This window comes from Amaranthus tricolor, chromosome 7 (assembly GCF_026212465.1).
Source record: "Amaranthus tricolor cultivar Red isolate AtriRed21 chromosome 7, ASM2621246v1, whole genome shotgun sequence".
Classification (NCBI taxonomy): Eukaryota; Viridiplantae; Streptophyta; class Magnoliopsida; order Caryophyllales; family Amaranthaceae; genus Amaranthus; species Amaranthus tricolor.
In genome coordinates, this window is record NC_080053.1 from 19,126,485 (window position 1) to 19,144,237 (window position 17,753).

Here is a 17,753-nt window from a genome sequence, read left to right on the forward strand (position 1 = left end):
AAAAATACCTTTAAGATATGCGTTTATAATTTATACTACATAGATCTACTGAAGCTCGAAAATTACATATTGATTGATTTAGTTTTAGGATCTTGAAGTATACATACAATAGCACCTACACTAGCACCTATAGCTACAGGTTCAAGTAATTACATTCCTAAGTTCATTTGTAAAATAAAATTAAAAGTTCATCTTCATAAAAAAAACAGAGAAACAAATATTTCATCTATTACTTTTAAAATCAGCAAATACCATAAAATTTTCTACATGCTAGACATATTTGAAGACCAACTACAAGACTACTAGAAGACAAAATGGATAACCTAGTAATATGGATGATAGATTATAATTATTATATTACTATTTTTTAATTAATAATTTTATAAGTTATTATTATTAGTCAATGAATATAACAGCATGGCAATCTAAATACGATGCAAAATTCAAATCAAACAAGCCATTTAAGTTGGACCCGTTTTGGACCCGGATCCAACACTGGATCCGCAGTATCCATGATCCATATCTGGGTTTTAAAATTTAGACCCGCAGATCCGGATCTGGGCTTTACCATGAAAATGAATCTGCATCCGAGTCCATCCGGATCCGGCCTATATCCGACCCCTTGCCATCCCTTGCAGTATAATGCTGGAGTTTCTGACTTTTTGATGCTTCATGTTGTTTCACGTGAGTTCAATCTACGTATGGCCTTGAACACACTACTGATGGATGGATGGATGGATGGATGGGTGTGGATATGTTCAGGGAGACGTTGAGTTCCTGAGGTTCAACTGCTTGTATTGTCTTTTCTATTGATTAGCTCCGAACTGCTTTAAGAACAGGCTTGATTCCTTGACCATTCTACCGAAAGGACAAAACAGGACGTGTTGGGGCCTGGGGGTGGTTGGTTTGATTATATGTTGTTGATTTCAAAAGCTTTGTTTGAATTCTTGTGATGACTCATATCTTCGTAAACTGCACAAGCAGTTAATTCAAGTGTCAAGCCACTCAAAGTGGAGGAGGTCGGATGAGTTGGCGAGTTCACCAGACCAAGCATCTAAGATACGACTAGCCAAGAGTGGGAAGCATCGTAGGGGTTGCACTGATGATGACGCTACGCAAAGGCTGATGGAAGTGGTTTTCGCGAGCCTACTGCTCGAACGAGAAAGGCTCTCCTACTCAAATGAGCAGTGCAATAGGTTGGCTACTTAGATGAGCAAGGAGATGCTTGAACAAGCAGCAGGCAGATTCAAAGGCAAGGTCTGTGAAAGCTCATGGAGGTGTGCTCGTTCTTGCTCGAACAACTAAAGTTGGTTCTCTCACTTCTTGGACAAGCACTTTGTGTGCTTAAACAGGCATTCTTTACCTGAACATCGGGCTTTATGTTTTACACGTATTCTAACTTTAAGAAGCTCAAGAAATGATTTAAGACATCTTAGATGCCAAATATAAGTAGTGAAATGTGAACAATTATTAATGCACGTCAATGTTAATGCTCATCAACCTCCAAGAAAAACATGAGAGTAGGGCATTAAGGAGCACTACCATTGTGGGGGAGAAATTTTGTTCAAACCCATTGTTGTTGGGTAAGGGTAATTCTAGATAAGAGTTTGTTTTAACTAAGTTGAGTGCAAGCCACTAAGAGAAGTAGATAAAGCTAAGAGTGTACTTGCATTTATTTGTGAGCAGATACCATAGAAGGTATTTAGTAACTACTAATAATAAGAAAATACAAATACTAGATTGAAGTGGAATCATAAGATACCCATTCAATATTCATCTTCTTATACTATTTCTCTGTTTTTGTTGCGCTTTGCACAAGTTAAGGTCACTTGCTTACATGGTGATGTAAAGCTTCATGGCACAAATTCACAATGCAAGAAAATAACCGAGTTCAGTGTTGAACTAAAAACAGCATGATAAAATTTCTTTAAACGTAGTGTAAGATGTAATAGGTGACGCATTCAAAATAAAAGATGCAAATGGAGAAAAAATGTGAGAAAAGAGGAAACAAAGGGACCTCTTGGTTTTACTAGGCGAGGATCAGCCTAAAGGTACTCAACGTCGAGAATTTCACGAGTGAAGATTTGTCATAACAAGAAACCGATAAGTTGTAAAACTTCTATAAGAGCCTTACCATATTATCAACATTTGTGCAGGATCGAGAACCAGCATCTTCTCCAGCAACTCTAAGAATGCTGCGATCGACACTGCCACAAAACAAAATGGAAATTGAGCAACTATAGTTTAGCAAAAGTATCCATGATTCATATACGAACCCCAAACTTACTGTCTGAAATTCCCACAAAACGCTTCTTCAATGGGGTGATCGGAATAAAATGGGTATATCAAGGTAGCTTTGCATCCCCGGCCAGCTGAAATCATCTGGAGCTTCACACAGTTTTAAGATCTTACATAGGAGTATTATCCTTTGCTTCTTTTCAATAGCTACACTTTTCTCGCTCTTGTAAAATATTCCAAAATCGACAAAAAAAACATTGATCGTAGTAATTAACAAATATTAGCGGAAGGAAGAGGCCATCATAAATTTGTCCCTCCAGTCACAAAAGGCCTCCACACTCTTCACACGATTTGTAGTATCTTTCATCATAGCACCAATACCGAAGTCTTAACTTCGATAATATAAGGTCAATTACACGTATTTCATCACTCGTAAAATCAGAGTTTGGGTTTAAAAAGAATCAATAGTTTCCCAAATGAACTGGTGGCGATAGCCGGTAGGACAAGTTAAGCATACTCGAACAATGTAAGTAAGCAAGTTAACATGCTAAGTGCGGGCACACACACACATGATGCTTACAGCACACGAAAATATGTCAAATGCAGGGAAAAAAAGAAATAAAAAGTAGAGTTTACCAGCCAAAATTGTTCAGCCCTGAAACATCCTGTTATTTAAGATCTGTAATGTCTGATCTACCGATAAACTGGAAATACTATAGGTTAACAAGCAATCAGAACACTTTGCATGAAGTAATATATCCGCCTTCAAATCCTCCACCGCCTTCTTATCCAATTTCAAGAACTTAAGAAAATCTCTAATACATGGGAAAAAGGCCTCTGGGTGAGCACAAAAAGCCTTAAAAGCATAGAACAAACCTTCCATATCAAATATCATCTGTTTGGCTCCATTATCAGAGAATTGAACGCCTAGAGCGAGAATATTGTGAAATATAAAATGGTCGAGCCCATCAGCTATACTTCTCCATGTATCCAGGAAGTCTTTAGCATTAAGATGTTCTCTAAACAAATTAAGTAGGCTTCTCAAATTATCCAGTGCTACAACAAGATCATCCGATATACTCGTATCCCTTTCGGTGACTTCCTCAAAGCGTTCCACGTTATGGAAGTAGTAGAAAGAGTAATTCTCGAACTGGTGTAGAACATGAGTGATTAATTCCATGAGCCAATTAGTCTCCATCTCGATTAAGCTCTCAATCTCTTCTTCAAAAAAGTAACTGTCATTTGTTGCATTGAGCGTAGGATCAATATCTAATCCCTTTTCAGCAAGTCTAAGCTCAAAAAGATCTACATCATCACTCCACGTTTGCAACTTAAATTCAGAAAATCGGGCTGAATTGATTAATTGACAGACTGTAACTAAATTTTGTTCGGCATCATGTGCAAGAAATTCGGCACTTTTATGCCTTTCGAGCAAAACATTAAAGAAGCGCCAAAGGAACTTTCCGGGAGCTGATCTCATGAAATGTATACGACGTGCAGTACACGGCAAAGTCTGGCAACGCTGGATCATTTCCCAAGCTGTTGTGAGTGCAAAATCTGCAGCTAACGGAGCTTTATAATCTTCACTAGTAGACAGAACATACTGGTCATTTTCAGTTTTCTCTAGTATATAAACTGTAGACCAAGCTCTTACATCCTTCAGCTTTGCTTTTAGTCTGTTCCATGCATCCTTGAGCTCTACCTTAGCCCAAATACGGAGCCAATCCGGTCTGTCACAAAACAAAGACAACGCTGACATGCTTCCTGCTGAACTTGGAAGAAGATATGTTTCTGGAATGATAAATAATTGCATACGTTTATCAAATTTGATTATTTCATCAATCAGATGGAGCCAGGAAGAACTAGCATCTGATTTGGTGATCCTTTCTCGGTATCTTTCAGAAAGAACAGGGAACACTTTCTTCCCCAAGAATTCCGATAGAAACTGCACCATGGAGAACACCCAAGCTTCCTTCGCACTACAACTAAACATTCTAGCCTGATCAATTAGTGGCTGTAGAACATCATCAACGCCTTCAATAAAATCATGTGTAATTTTGTAGACAAGAGCAAACATGAACTCAGGCTGATCAGTCCATTTGAGCAAATGATGCTCAATCCTCGATGCTATTGATGACACTAGTTCATCAATAGCCCAAAGCCCCATGGTTCTTTCCTTCACCTTTCCCAACAAAATATGATGCCGTTCTTCCCTTCGCGACTGTGCATGCTCCAATGCAGAGAGTGCTAGAAAGCTTTGGGGGTAGCTCTGTTTTTTCTCTCCTTGCATGAGAAGTAGGGGGTTCGGGATGCCTGTAGCCTCTGAGCTTCTTGTGTTTGACGCCAAAATTTTGGGTGGCCACCCGAGAGAAGAAAGAAGACTGCGATGATCAGCGATTACCTGAGGCCTAAGCACTGCCATCATCTTATCCACTCTTGCATCAACAGCCTTCAACAGATGACACCACTGAGGATGATTTTTCAGGATACCCAACAGGAGATCCTCGATAATGTTGATGGCCTTCACAGCCCTATGAACATTTCCCAGCTTTGCATGAAAATACTGCAATTTTATAAAAAGAAGTAATTAATTGTGTCTGAGTGTCGGACACAATACCTTTATAGTTCCTTTTTCCTTTTAATATGGTAAGAGATAACAGTTCATTCATGGCTATATACACATGAAAGTATAGAGAACAGAGCAAAGTTGGTCATTACTCCTGGAACTGGTGGACTAGATTCAGTTCTTGAGAAAATGAATCCAGTACGCCGATTCAGAGAAGATAAAACAGCATCTTCTAAATCTCCAACCAGGGTTTCCAGATTTAGAGCAACCCCTAGAAATGTTTCAATAAATCAGTAAGTTCTAGCAAGCATAGAGGAAACAAATGATTCGAAACTCAAAGTACTACTTGTTCAAGATCACACAGAACATAATAAACACTTTGAAGTCAACAGCAGAAGATGAAAGATCAAGCACAAAAAGGAAGAAGTTAGTAAATTTTGGCATCTGATTATTGGAAATGTCCTTGGGAACGCTCAAGGTATATTAGAAAACTAGGAATGCATGTTGAAAATTTGCAAGTTCAATTCTGAAAAAAGTGAAAACAGAAAATATTAGTTATGTACATTATACCGAGTAATGATTATATAATTACTATCTTATATCTCAAAACTATAATAATTTTAAACTCTCGGACTCCATTTACACAATGGATCACTCCACTTTTAAAGGAAGTGCATCAAGGACAGCTGCAAACACTTCTGTTAAAAGTGAACTCAAATGTGGAAACCGGACACACATTCTCCACAGCTGTCAACTCTTTTCTGCAACCAAAGCTGCTAATGGATAACATCATCCAGTTACGTCCTTGCTTCCTCACATAGTTTTAAAAATCGCGAGGCGCACCGAGGCGCTAAAGGCCCTTAGAGCCTAGGCGCAAAGCACAAGTCGAAGGCGTGAGCTTTTTGTATGCGAGGCGCACTTTTTTGCTAAAGATTAAAAAACAATTTTAAAACATATATAATACTTCAAACAACTTGATATTCATATTTTAGAATCAACAAGCATGAAAACATTTATTATTCTAGCAGTAAACACCACTTTAGCACAAAACTATTATAATGAGAATACGAAGAATTCCCAACGTTATTTTCTTCTTCGCATCGTATGTATTTTATTTGTCTTAAAAAAGCAACGGGTTTTCAAACTTCATATTCTAATAAATTTGAGTTTTGTTTTTACTTCTTTTTCGAACAAACAAGAATAAGTTTATAACCATACCAAACAAGGAGGCACACAGGGCGCACAAGGCGTGAAGAGCATCAAGGCGTACGCCTCTTGTAGTGGGCTTTGCCTCACCTAGCCGAGGCATTTTCAGTCGAGCCTGAGCTCAAGGCGCACAAGGCACACTTTTTAAAACTAAGCTTCCTCACCAAGAAAGAAAAGAATTGAAAAAAGGTGTTCCATCTAAAAAACTTAGCCCTAAATCCATGATTCTTTAACCCAAGATTTAACCACTCATTGACAAGAATCATTCCAAATTGATTACTACCCATTCAGATTACACATGAGACAACTACACCTGGTTTAATAATTATTGCAATATCAGAAAAAGGAAAAAAAATGAAACACCAGGTTTGATAATGAAACTTTAGTCTTTTAGGCATCAAGCTTGGGAAGCTAATTAGTGCTCAATGACCACATCCACTCCAATCCCTACATTTAATGAAATAAATGTATACATTGATCTCTTAAGTATCAAGTTTACAGAGCCAATCTGTGTTGTGTAACCTCATACATATCATCATCAACATCCTAATTGATTTTTACTAAAGATAAGTGATGAGTATGAGTCAATGACAAGTAAGATTAGACAACAAAATACTTCATCCGTCACTTTTTAGTTGCAACTCATCATTTAGGCACACTTTGTGTAAGAGATTATACATGGTAAATGGACAAATTAATCAAAATAAATTAAACCATAATAACCTAACTTCTTCATCTAAGTTTGATTTGGCTAATATGTTTGTTTACATTCTCTATTCCCTACATCAAATCAAATGAAGTAAAAAAGTGACATGAACAAGTACATATCACATCATAGGTACCCATACATGTGTACTTGACCAACCAAGCCAGCTAACATCCACAAATAGATCCATTTCAAAGCATGTGTAAAATCAGTCCAAAAAATCCATTTATGAAATGAAGTATTTGCTAAAGATGGCTACAAAATGTGAGCAAACAAAAATGGAAAAAAGTACAATCTATTTGTGTAAATGCTATTTTGCAAGATAGAAATTAGCACAAATGCATAAACACCCACATCAGCAATAAAAATCAGGTCATCAAAATTAGAAACCAGAAATACAAAGAATATAAGAAATCACATTACTAAGTTTACTCATTTTAACAATCCCCAAATTTTCAAATTTCCTTAAAAAAACTACAAGACAAAGAAAAATTAACATGTACTTACCAGCATACTCGCGTAACTTTTCAATCCGCCGCAACTCCCGCGCAATATATGGCAAATCTTTCCCAACAATTTTCTCAAAAATCCTACGTTTTTCCCTGGTTTCACCTACCCACAATAATAAAAATAATTCACAAAACTAAATATGGGTTATATTTAAAACTTGAAAAAATGAATACCCACAAAAATAATAACAATTATTTTTTTTTAAATGTATGGGTTATATTAATTTAATACTTGAAAAAATGAATATCCAATAAAACAATTAAAATTTTAACTTACATTGAGAACAAATGATGCTGAGATTCTCCAAATTAAACGTAAAATCTTCAATAAATGATTTGGTGTGAATCGAACGAGAAGTAGAAGAAATTAACAAACTTCCTAGAGTATTGTGAAGATTTTGAAGATGGTTTTGAAGGTGGGCACATTTGGAATCAAGCTTAATAGCTAAATCTTCAAATTTTGAAGGGTTTTCAATGGGATTAGAATTCAATGTATGATTGTTGATAAACCCTAATGTATTTTCTGGAATTTCATTGAGTTTTGGTAACATACTTTCGTTGTTGTTTTCCATGATTTTGCTTAGAGTATGCGCTACTGTGTCTGTGTAAGCATAAAGAAACCTTGCAATAAAATTAGAAAATTCGTATCGGCGGTGGATGTTCCCTTTTTTTCAAACGGGTGGCCCGATGGGATCGGTAAATTTATTGAATTTCTCACGTAACGCGACCTAAAAAAAATTCTAGGGGCGGTTTGGATTGAGAGTATCTCAAAGGTAAATAGAAATGTAAATGAAGTTTGAAATAATTGTGATAGAGGTAGAATAAAAATAAATTAGAAAAGATAATAAAAAAGGTTTATTTCCCTCATTTGGAAGTAAACAATTCTCCCGCCTTTCCTTAGGATAAACTTATACTCTAATAGAGGAATTAATTGCTATTTCTTTCATTTTTCATTACCTTCTAATTAATTCTTCCACCTCTCTAACTATCAAAATTCTTTAATCATTTATCTAATAATTTTATTTCATTAATATTCAATAAGAGTTTCAAACCATAACATTTATGTATAAAATAAAAACCATAATAAATAACATTTTATTCCTCAATATAACATACTACAATATTCGATATTACTTTTAAAATTTTCTCATAATCCTCTTTGTTTCTCCCTTCTTTGAATGGTCTAAACTTCATTTAATTGCTTTTTCAAGCTAACTAACTCACATTGAAAATATTCTTTTTCGGGCTTAATAATAATATCTTTATATTATTTTGTACCTTCTAGATCAACCCATATATATATAATAACTACAACCTCAAGTTTCATCATGGAACAACCAACATGTTACAAAATGATGACATGGATCAAAGTTGCTCAAATCCTAATTATATTTAACTTCGTCATTATAGTTATACTTCTTTTCATCAATATCAATATTTGACATCTACACACAAAGAACATCAATCCTAATTAAATAATTAGGGTAACTCAAAAAAATGCTAGAAAAATTAATTATTATTTAATAATAAATTCACAAATTAGAAAATTAGAGATATATACTTAACTTAGTTAGAGAAACACATATTACAATAAAAACACTCAAGAGTCAAAAGGAAGTGGTATTTAGAGAAGCATGAGACTTTGGAAGGAGTGAAGTTAGGCATTTTAATAGTATCATCTAGTCTCTCAAGAGACCATCTTATTAACAGACATATCCCAAGCTCAGTCTATTAAAGAGTAATGTCTACTTACCGTATTTTTAATGACTATTTAATTATATTTAATCCTTACTTATCGTATTCTTAATGCTTACTTTCAATATTTTAAATGTCTACTTATATCATTCTTAATGCTTACTTATAATATTTTAAAAAATATGTAATGGACCGGTACAATTAGAATTGGTCTCTCACAAGAATTTGTATTTTAATATATATTTTTATAAAACACCTAATCATAGTCAATTTCATCGCACAAAATAAAAACAAGTTTGAATACTCAAAACAATTAACGAAAGTCTTAATAAATAACGATTATATTTATAAAGGTAACAAATCACCTTTATATAATAGGATTTGATAGGGTAAAAGTTTTGTTATTTTAATTTATCTTTTTTTATTTTATTTGTTTTATTATTTTTTTTTATCTTTTTTATAGTGATTTACAAATCACCGTCATTGATTAAAAATTTTTCAAACCATTATAATTTAAACCTAAATAAAAAAGAGCCGGTAAATAAAACCTTAGGAGATGAAAAGTCAGCTCTTATTTTTTTTGTGTACAATGAAACTGGGGAAGTTTTTTAAGTTTTTTTTTTTTTAAGCTTATTTTGTTTCATAGTTCTCAAAAGTGATTGTGGACGAGTCGTGGTCTCTATTCTCACGTTGGGCACAAATCAAAGATATTTTCTTCCCACTTTTGTTTGATTCTACCCATTTGTGATGTCAATGAATTCAAATTGTTCTTAGATTCTATACTTTCCTTTATTAAGGACTTAAATACAAAATCTCTTGCAACAAAACTTCAATCTTCAATTCATCTCATTCCCAATCTTTCCCACAAATCAATTGGGCAACAATTACAGGTACTTCTGTTCTCAGTCAAATTTCCTTGATTCCAAACCACTTTTGTTGTTTTAATTTGTGAAATAAATACTTATTTATATAGTTATTTATGGGTTTCGACTAAGCCAGGAATTCTTTCCTTAATTTACTTTACCTTATCAATATTTAGAATATTGTAAACTAATAACCAATTGTTACTGGGATTAATCAAATTTGTGTAAAATTGATGTTCTTTGATTTGTTGTTTTACCTGTAGAATGTAGGAACTAGGAAGAGATTAGAGGCTTACTGGTTAGATTGTGTTGGTTAGAAGTTAAAAGTTACCCCCTTTGTTCAATTTAGTTGCCATTTTAATAGAACAATTTGCTACCAAGAGTTAGATCCAAAACAACTCTTTGTTATCTCCAACAACTAAAAAAGTTAAGGTTGCGTGCCCTCGACTCTTAGTCTTGCTCATATGGGAGTCACTTAAGGGCCCATTTTGTTGTCGCTATCGTGCACCCGGAATGATAAGTGAAAATTAGTGTAATTTTCAGAGGAAAATTTTATGAGAATTTTGATGGTTATGCCTGTTCTACTTTAATCATCTCATTTTCTTCACAAATTAATTCCAATGTATAACCATCGAATTCTCTTGAGAAATAGTAGGAAAATCTCTTGAGTATTTTGATGGTTATGCTTGTCAAGCTTTGCGATGTGATGTTCTTTGTTTTTACACTTTGGTTTGGATCAAAAAATGATTTTGCCAAAGATCTATGGATCCAAAACTTGATCTTGCCAAAGCATGTATGGACAAAAAAAATCCTAGTTCGTGTCACTATTTATTCAATACCCTCCTAGTCATTGTTAATTTGTTGTAAGCTATTCTTGCCAGTCTTTTCATTGCATACCACAACTATTTTTATTTTAGATTTATATATACTTCCTTCGTTCCTTAATGTATGATCCTTTTGAGTTTTGACCCAATAAGATCTCACGTATTTGGGTTATATGGGCGAATGTGAAGGGATAGATGGGTATGAGATGAAGTCGCTTTTGTTTTATTTAAAGGACCCCAAAATGAAGCATAGTATGAGGGTTCATTAGTTTTTGCGAAGTCTCATGATTTTGATTATCTATCTAGATCTCAAATTGGTACTCAAAACTTTGTTCTGATTTGTTAACACTTATGGCCCGTTTGGTAATATATGGTTGGAATGAGAATGATTTGTAGTGTAAATTTTCATGATATATATCATGTCATTCCCATGGTAATGATAGTTGATCATAAAAAAGTTTTTTTATTCACAATTTAGCATTACCACCTAATAGTACATGATCAAATGGTAATGCATTGGAATGAATTTTGTGAAAAAAATTGAGATTGTTAAAAGAAAATTAAGAATAAGCATGACTATTAAACTCGTCAAGTGATATTCCTATCAAATTACATAAGTTTTTCATTACCATAGCCACCATTTAGTACCAAATATCAAACGGGCTGTTAATGTTCGATTGATGCTAAGGATTGACACAATGAGAAGAAAAGCAACTTCCTAAGAAAAGAATGTTGCTTACTTAAGCTTCATTTGCCTTTTTGTTTTGCATATGTGAAACTATCTTCTTAGGCAGAACCTTTTTTGACTAGAGATTCTGTTTATACAGTTCTTCATAATTCTATATTGTAGATTTTGTGCCTCTTTAGTTATCCTCCAAATGGAAGATGAAATCAAAAGAAGTAGAAAAATTGAAAAGTGTTCAACAAGCTACTCTTCGGAATGGAGCTTGTGGCAACTTCTCGATTCCCTATTGCCAACAGGTGGTTTTGCACATTCATTCGGTCTCGAGGCTGGAATACAAGCTCGTTTAGTCAATGACCCTGAAGATCTCGAAACTTTCGTGATCCAAATCTTGCAAAATACCGGGAGCTTACTTCTCCCTTTTGTACATGCTACTACCATTTCACCTGATATAAAAACTTGGCATAAGCTTGACAAAATGTTGGATGCAATGCTAACGAACGAAGTCGCTCGCAAAGCTTCGACTGCCCAAGGCTCCGCACTCATGAGAGTTGCGGCAGCCATGTTTACTGAATTGCCCACTTTGAAAGCCATGAGAACGGAATCAATAGGTGGTCATCAGGCTACTTCTTTCCACCATGCTCCCATATTCGGACTCGTTTGTGGTCTTCTCGGGCTGTCGTCTGACATCTCTCAGAGGGCTTACCTGTTCATTACACTAAGAGATGTAATCTCTGCTGCAACAAGACTGAATGTAATAGGACCTCAAGGTGGGGCTGTTTTGCAGCATAGGGTGGCTTCTAAGGCTGAGACGATTTTGAAGAAGTGGAAAGATCGTGATGTTGATGATGCATGCCAAACTGCACCTTTGATTGATGTTGTGCAAGGCTGCCATGGCTACTTGTTCTCAAGAATGTTCTGCTCTTAGATGAATTTATTTTGTTCAATGTAGTAAAATGATCTTGTTTTGGGTTGATCTTATTTTGAATGTTGGTTATGTATAGCTTTTTGATTGATAAATTAAGTAAAATGTATATTTATCCGATTCATTTTTGTTCGGCTAACAATATATTTGGATTATTGGATGGAAGAATTTTGTAGATAGAAAAGGGAACAAAACTAAGGGAGATGATCTTTTATATTTATACAGTAAAAGTATTTTTAACTTTCTAAAGAATTAGAAGGATAAATGATAAATGAGGATTGAGGAACATATTAAGTGCCTTTTATCTTTATAAAAGCCATCCATCTGTACGATAAGTTAAAAATTAAAAAAGTTATGTTGGAATGAATTTATTGGTGAATCATAATAAAAACAATTCAATAAAAAACATACCACAAAAATCATAAATATATATGTTAAAAATTAATGTTTTCAATTCAATACAAAAAAATAATCATTATTATAATTATCTAATACGACAATCACTATGACACATGTCGTATTGAGAATAAAAACTAAAAATAATAAAAAGATGTCACGTGTACCTCACAAAATAAATTTGAGAACGAACCTTTATGTATCCCATAAGGGTAAATTAGGCTAATTCAAAAGCATCCGTTGAAAACTACTAAATACTTGCCTATTTTATGAATTGGTAGAATGGTACCATCTTTCAAAATGGATAATTATTATATCTATTCCATAAGATTTCTCTTAGATGTGCATCCCTCTTTATTTATTTTTTTTCATTCATGAATCTTTCTCTTTATTTTTTAAAAAACCTGTCCATGATTATTTCTTTGATATATTTTGTGAGTTTTTGAAAACAAACAAAGAGATCTACTATTTAGAATATAAATAAATTTAAACTTCTTCAAGGTATATGTGTGATTATGTTTTGTTTGAGTCGATTTCGGTCTAAAAATTATATATTTAAGGCTTTTAATTTCAATTTTTCAAAAAACATGATTTACAATTTACAGTTTGTGAAAATTAAGATTTTTTGGGTTTTAAAATTGATACGAGATATGGTGAATTTTACACTTTTATGATTAAATGGGAATTTAAATTTTTTGTTTTTGGCTATAAATATAGGGAGTGTATAATAGAGGTTTTTATATGTTTGATAAAAGGGTGTTGAATTTTTTTTTTAATTGCTTCTGAAATCCTTCAGCTTAGTTAAAGATGCTAACATTGGGAGTTTCAATTAAACTTACCAATTTTTCAAAAGGGTAAATTTTGATTAAGTATCTATTTTTTTGCCTATATGTATATCTAGCGTATACACCAAATCTAAATAGTTAGTAGTATTTCTTTGACAATAACAGGTAGTTGTGTAGACATCTGTAAAAAGTGTGCTAAACCATACAGGTGAAATATATCTTTATATTTATTGTCAATGCTCATAATTGATGGGTAAAAGAGGCTAAAAAAATTTAATAAATTTAAGTTGCTAACAAGAAAAATATGGTTATAAAAAACTTTATACAAATATAAAGTTATACATTCTGTGGGTATACTAGTATTCTATAATCTATTTCGACTAGTTTCATATTGTGAGATTATTTTTCCAAATTGCGAATTGAAATGTATATATACATGTGCTTTATGGAAGATTAATTAATAAAAACATCAAGAGTGTTAAAAATTAGAGAGATAAGGAGGAAGTAGAATGAGTAAAAGTTAGAAGATAGAAATGTTTTTACTCATTGGTGTAGTTTTTACAATGGTGAACTTCCATATTTATAGGCAAGTTCATTGACAATTACATTGAATGCATTCACATTAGGCTAAATTCATTAATTACCTTTCACACTATATCTCAACACTCCCCCTTGAATGCATTCTAATTATGTAAAAAGAGTAAAATATTATTACAATATTTTTATTTAATATTGCCTCGTTAAAAACCTTGTCAGGAAAAACCCAATGGGATAAAAACCTGAACGAAGGGAAAAAGAGTGTAGTAAATATGATTCTCCCCCTGAGTTCAACGTATATCTCGTAGATGACACATTCCAAGTTTATATACAAGTTGCTTGAATCTCTTTGATGGAAGGGACTTTGTGAATAGATCTGCAAGATTTTCACTTGATTGAATTTGTTTGACTTTTACTATTTTGTACTTCTGGAGGTCATGTGCAAAGAAGAGTTTTGGTGCTATGTGTTTGGTTTTATCCCCTTTTATGAAGCCTTCACTAACTTGTTCAATGCAACCGGTATTATCTTCAAAAATTACAGTTGGAGAATTTATTATCGAGTTTATCCCACACTCTTCTTGAATGTGACCAATTACTGACCTTAACCAAACGCATTCTCTACTTGTTTCATAAAGGGCGATTAATTCTGCGTGGTTTGATGTTGTAGCTGTTAGTGTTTGTTTTGTGGATCTCCAAGATATTGCGGTACCTCCAAATGTGAATACATATCCATTTTGTGATTTAGCCTTATGGGGATCTGATAAGTATCCAGCATCTGCATATCCAACAAGTGTAGCATCTTGCTTTGATCTATAAAATAGTCCAAGATCTTTAGTTCCTCGAAGGTAGCGTAACAAATGTTTTATTCCGCTCCAATGTCTCTGTGTTGGTGAATTACTATATCTAGCTAATAAATTAACAGCGAAAGCAATATCAGGTCTTGTATTATTAGCTAGATACATCAGAGCTCCAATTGCGCTTAAATATGGCACTTCAGGGCCAAGAATCTCCTCGTCTTCTTCACAAGGTCGAAATGGATCATCTTTTGGTTTTAATGATCGTACTATCATTGGAGAGCTCAGCGGATGAGCTTTGTCCATATGAAATCTTTTTAGCACTTTTTCTGTATAGTTGGATTGGTGCACAAAGATTCCACCCCTTAGGTGCTCCATTTGTAATCCAAGGCAAAAACTTTGTTTTCCCAAGATCTTTCATTTCAAATTCTTTCATCAAATATTTTGCAGTTTGTTCAAGCTCTTTGGGAGTTCCAATGATATTTAAATCATCAACATAAACTGCAATTATAGAAAATCCTGAGTCCGTTTAATAAATACACAAGGACTGATTTGATCATTTTTGAATCCTTCTTTCAGGAGATATTCACTAAGACGATTATACCACATTCTTCCAGATTGTTTTAGTCCATAAAGTGACCTTTTCAGCTTTATGGAAAACATTTCTCGTGATTGGTGGTTTTCTGGCAACTTAAGTGCTTCAGGGACTTTCATATAAATGTGTGTATCAAGTGAACCATATAAATATGCGGTCACAACATCCATAAGTCGCATTTGCAAACTGTTTGAGATAGTTAGACTTATCAAGAATCTTAGTGTAGTCGCATCTACTATTGGAGAATACGTTTCTTCATAATCAATCCCTGGTCTTTGGGAAAAACCTTGTGCTACAAGTCGTGCCTTATATCTGACCACTTCATCTTTTTCATTTCTTTTTCTTACAAACACCCATTTATAGCCGACCGGTTTTATACCATTTGGTGTTTGTGTAATTTGTCCAAAAACTTCTCGTTTTTCAAGTGATTAATTCCGCTTGAATAGCATCTTTCCATTTCGGCCAATCATTCCTACGCCGACATTCTTGTATCGTTCTTGGTTCTATATCATTTTCATCAAGTGTTATTTCGGTGGCGATTGAATGAGCAAGTGCATCATTAACAATAACATTCTTTCGATTTATTTGCCTTTTAGTTGAAAAGTAATTAATCGAAATTTCATTGTTATCTTTGATATTATTATTTTCTTCTTCTCTGAGATTTTCATCCTCATCTACAAGACTTGTTTCTTTACAATGCATCAGGTAATCTGTTTGCAATATATTGATTATGGACAATTTTTCTAACTTCTTGTTCAGAAGCATTCATTTTTGGATCATATATTTTCAAATGCATTGCATTCCATGTGAGATCTATTTCCTTCTTATTTGGGTCCACTTTCTCTCCCCCTAAGGATGGGAATATTGTCTCATTAAAATGACAATCTGCAAATCTATCATTAAATAAATCACCGGTCATTGGTTCTAAATATTTGATAATTGATGGGCATTCAAATCCAACATAAATTCCCATCCTTCTTTGTGGACCCATTTTTGTACGTTGGGGTGGCGCAATAGGGACATATACTGCACATCCAAATATTTTCAAGTGTGATATATTTGGTTCTCGACCATGCACTAATTGATGTGGTGAATATTTATGATAAGCACTTGGTCTCAATCTTATCAATGACGATGCATGTATTATTGCATGTCCCCACGCAGATGATGGCAATTTCGACCTCATTAATAATGGTCTTGCTATTAATTGGAGTCTTTTAATCAATGATTCAGCCAGACCATTTTGAGTATGAACATGAGCTACTGGATGTTCTACTTCAATTCCAATTGATGTGCAATAATCATTAAAAGTTTGAGATGTAAATTCTCCGGCATTGTCAAGCCTAATTCGCTTAATTGTATAATCTGGAAATTGATTTCTCAATAGAATGATTTGAGCAAGTAATTTCTCAAATGCCACATTTCTAGTTTGTAGGAGACTTACATGTGACCATCGTGTTGAGGCATCAATCAATACCATAAAATATCTAAATGGCCCAGAAGCAGGATTAATTGGCCCACATATATCTCCATGAATTCTTTCTAGAAATTTAGGAGTTTCAGTAGCGATTTTATTTAAAGATGGTCTGATTATCAATTTGCCTTATGAGCATGCAGAACATGATAATTCATTTGGTTGGGGAATTCTCATTTTCTTCATTGGATGCCCAATTGAATTTTCAATAATTTTTCGCATCATTCCCACACCAGGATGACCCAATCGGTCATGCCATAAATTTATCATTTCTTTATTATCTAACTTCTGGTTAGACACCATGTTTATCTCAACCGGTTTTATATTAATGCGATATAATCCCGATGAGTATGCTGGTAATTTTTCATGAATGCTTTTCTTGCCGCATTTTTCAGATGTGATGCATAAATATTCAGTATGATTTTCGGTCATTGTTTCTAAATGATAACCATTTTGGCGTACATCTTTGAAACTTATGAGATTTCGTCGAGATTTACTTGAATATAAAGCATCATTAATTACTAACTTTGTCCCATTAGGAAGTATTATTTTAGCTTTTCCATATCCCTCTATTAGTGTAGTGGTTCCAGAGATTGTGGTGACATCTGCTTTCACCATCTTCAACTCAGAAAAATATTCTTTGTGCTTTAGTATAGTGTGAGTTGTTCCACTATCTAGGAGGCATTGATATTTGACTCCATTTTCAAACTGATCCACATCTTCATATTAAATAAATAGATAGTTAAAATAAAATTTCATTAACATAAGGTGATATCAATACATAAAAAAAAGGAGATTGCATATAAAAAGAAATATAACTAAATAAGTGCCACAACATTATTAAGAAAAATTCAAATATCTTCTTCGTATTCTTTATCATTTTCATCGCCATCTAAATAGAAGTCTGAAAGGTCAAGATTAGGCATCGACGTGGTTGCTTTATTATAAGGATCGACAT

At 33.7% G+C, this 17,753-nt stretch overlaps 2 protein-coding genes across 5 annotated transcripts; one reads left to right on the forward strand and one right to left on the reverse strand.

Annotated features, from left to right (window-relative positions):
- Nucleotides 1–416: 416 nt before the first annotated feature.
- On the reverse strand, nucleotides 417–7,896 carry LOC130817926 (RINT1-like protein MAG2L). Of its 3 annotated transcripts, none has more exons than XR_009043895.1 (6): nucleotides 7,503–7,896; nucleotides 7,224–7,328; nucleotides 4,957–5,075; nucleotides 2,288–4,801; nucleotides 2,135–2,207; nucleotides 417–972 (listed from the first exon to the last, which is right to left on the reverse strand). XR_009043895.1 is itself a non-coding variant. In XM_057683897.1 (4 exons), exons 1-4 carry the CDS (start codon nucleotides 7,795–7,797, stop codon nucleotides 2,888–2,890), a joined length of 2,433 nt encoding a protein of 810 aa, XP_057539880.1. In that variant the 5' UTR covers nucleotides 7,798–7,876; the 3' UTR covers nucleotides 1,268–2,887. The 3 variants fall into 3 exon arrangements, 1 of the variants encoding a protein (XP_057539880.1); XR_009043896.1 differs by lacking the exon at nucleotides 417–972 and adding an exon at nucleotides 1,234–1,363 and having other exon boundaries at nucleotides 7,503–7,876; XM_057683897.1 differs by lacking the exon at nucleotides 417–972 and having other exon boundaries at nucleotides 1,268–4,801; nucleotides 7,503–7,876.
- Nucleotides 7,897–9,548: 1,652 nt separating this feature from the next.
- On the forward strand, nucleotides 9,549–12,389 carry LOC130817927 (urease accessory protein F). Of its 2 annotated transcripts, none has more exons than XM_057683899.1 (2): nucleotides 9,549–9,810; nucleotides 11,435–12,389. In XM_057683899.1, exon 2 carries the CDS (start codon nucleotides 11,486–11,488, stop codon nucleotides 12,215–12,217), a length of 732 nt encoding a protein of 243 aa, XP_057539882.1. In that variant the 5' UTR covers nucleotides 9,549–9,810; nucleotides 11,435–11,485; the 3' UTR covers nucleotides 12,218–12,389. The 2 variants fall into 2 exon arrangements, with proteins under 2 accessions (XP_057539882.1, XP_057539881.1); XM_057683898.1 differs by having other exon boundaries at nucleotides 11,458–12,389.
- Nucleotides 12,390–17,753: the final 5,364 nt, after the last annotated feature.

Excerpts from the sequence above, each read along its gene's own strand:
- LOC130817926 (XM_057683897.1), bottom strand. The coding sequence starts at position 7,797 with ATGGAAAACAACAACGAAAGTATGTTACCAAAACTCAATGAAATTCCA. Across the intron at positions 7,329-7,502 it reads CAGCATCATTTGTTCTCAAT|GTGAAACCAGGGAAAAACGT; the intron begins GTAAGTTAAAAT and ends TATTGTGGGTAG. Across the intron at positions 4,802-4,956 it reads CTAGTCCACCAGTTCCAGGA|TATTTTCATGCAAAGCTGGG; the intron begins GTAATGACCAAC and ends ATAAAATTGCAG.
- LOC130817927 (XM_057683899.1), top strand. The coding sequence starts at position 11,486 with ATGGAAGATGAAATCAAAAGAAGTAGAAAAATTGAAAAGTGTTCAACA.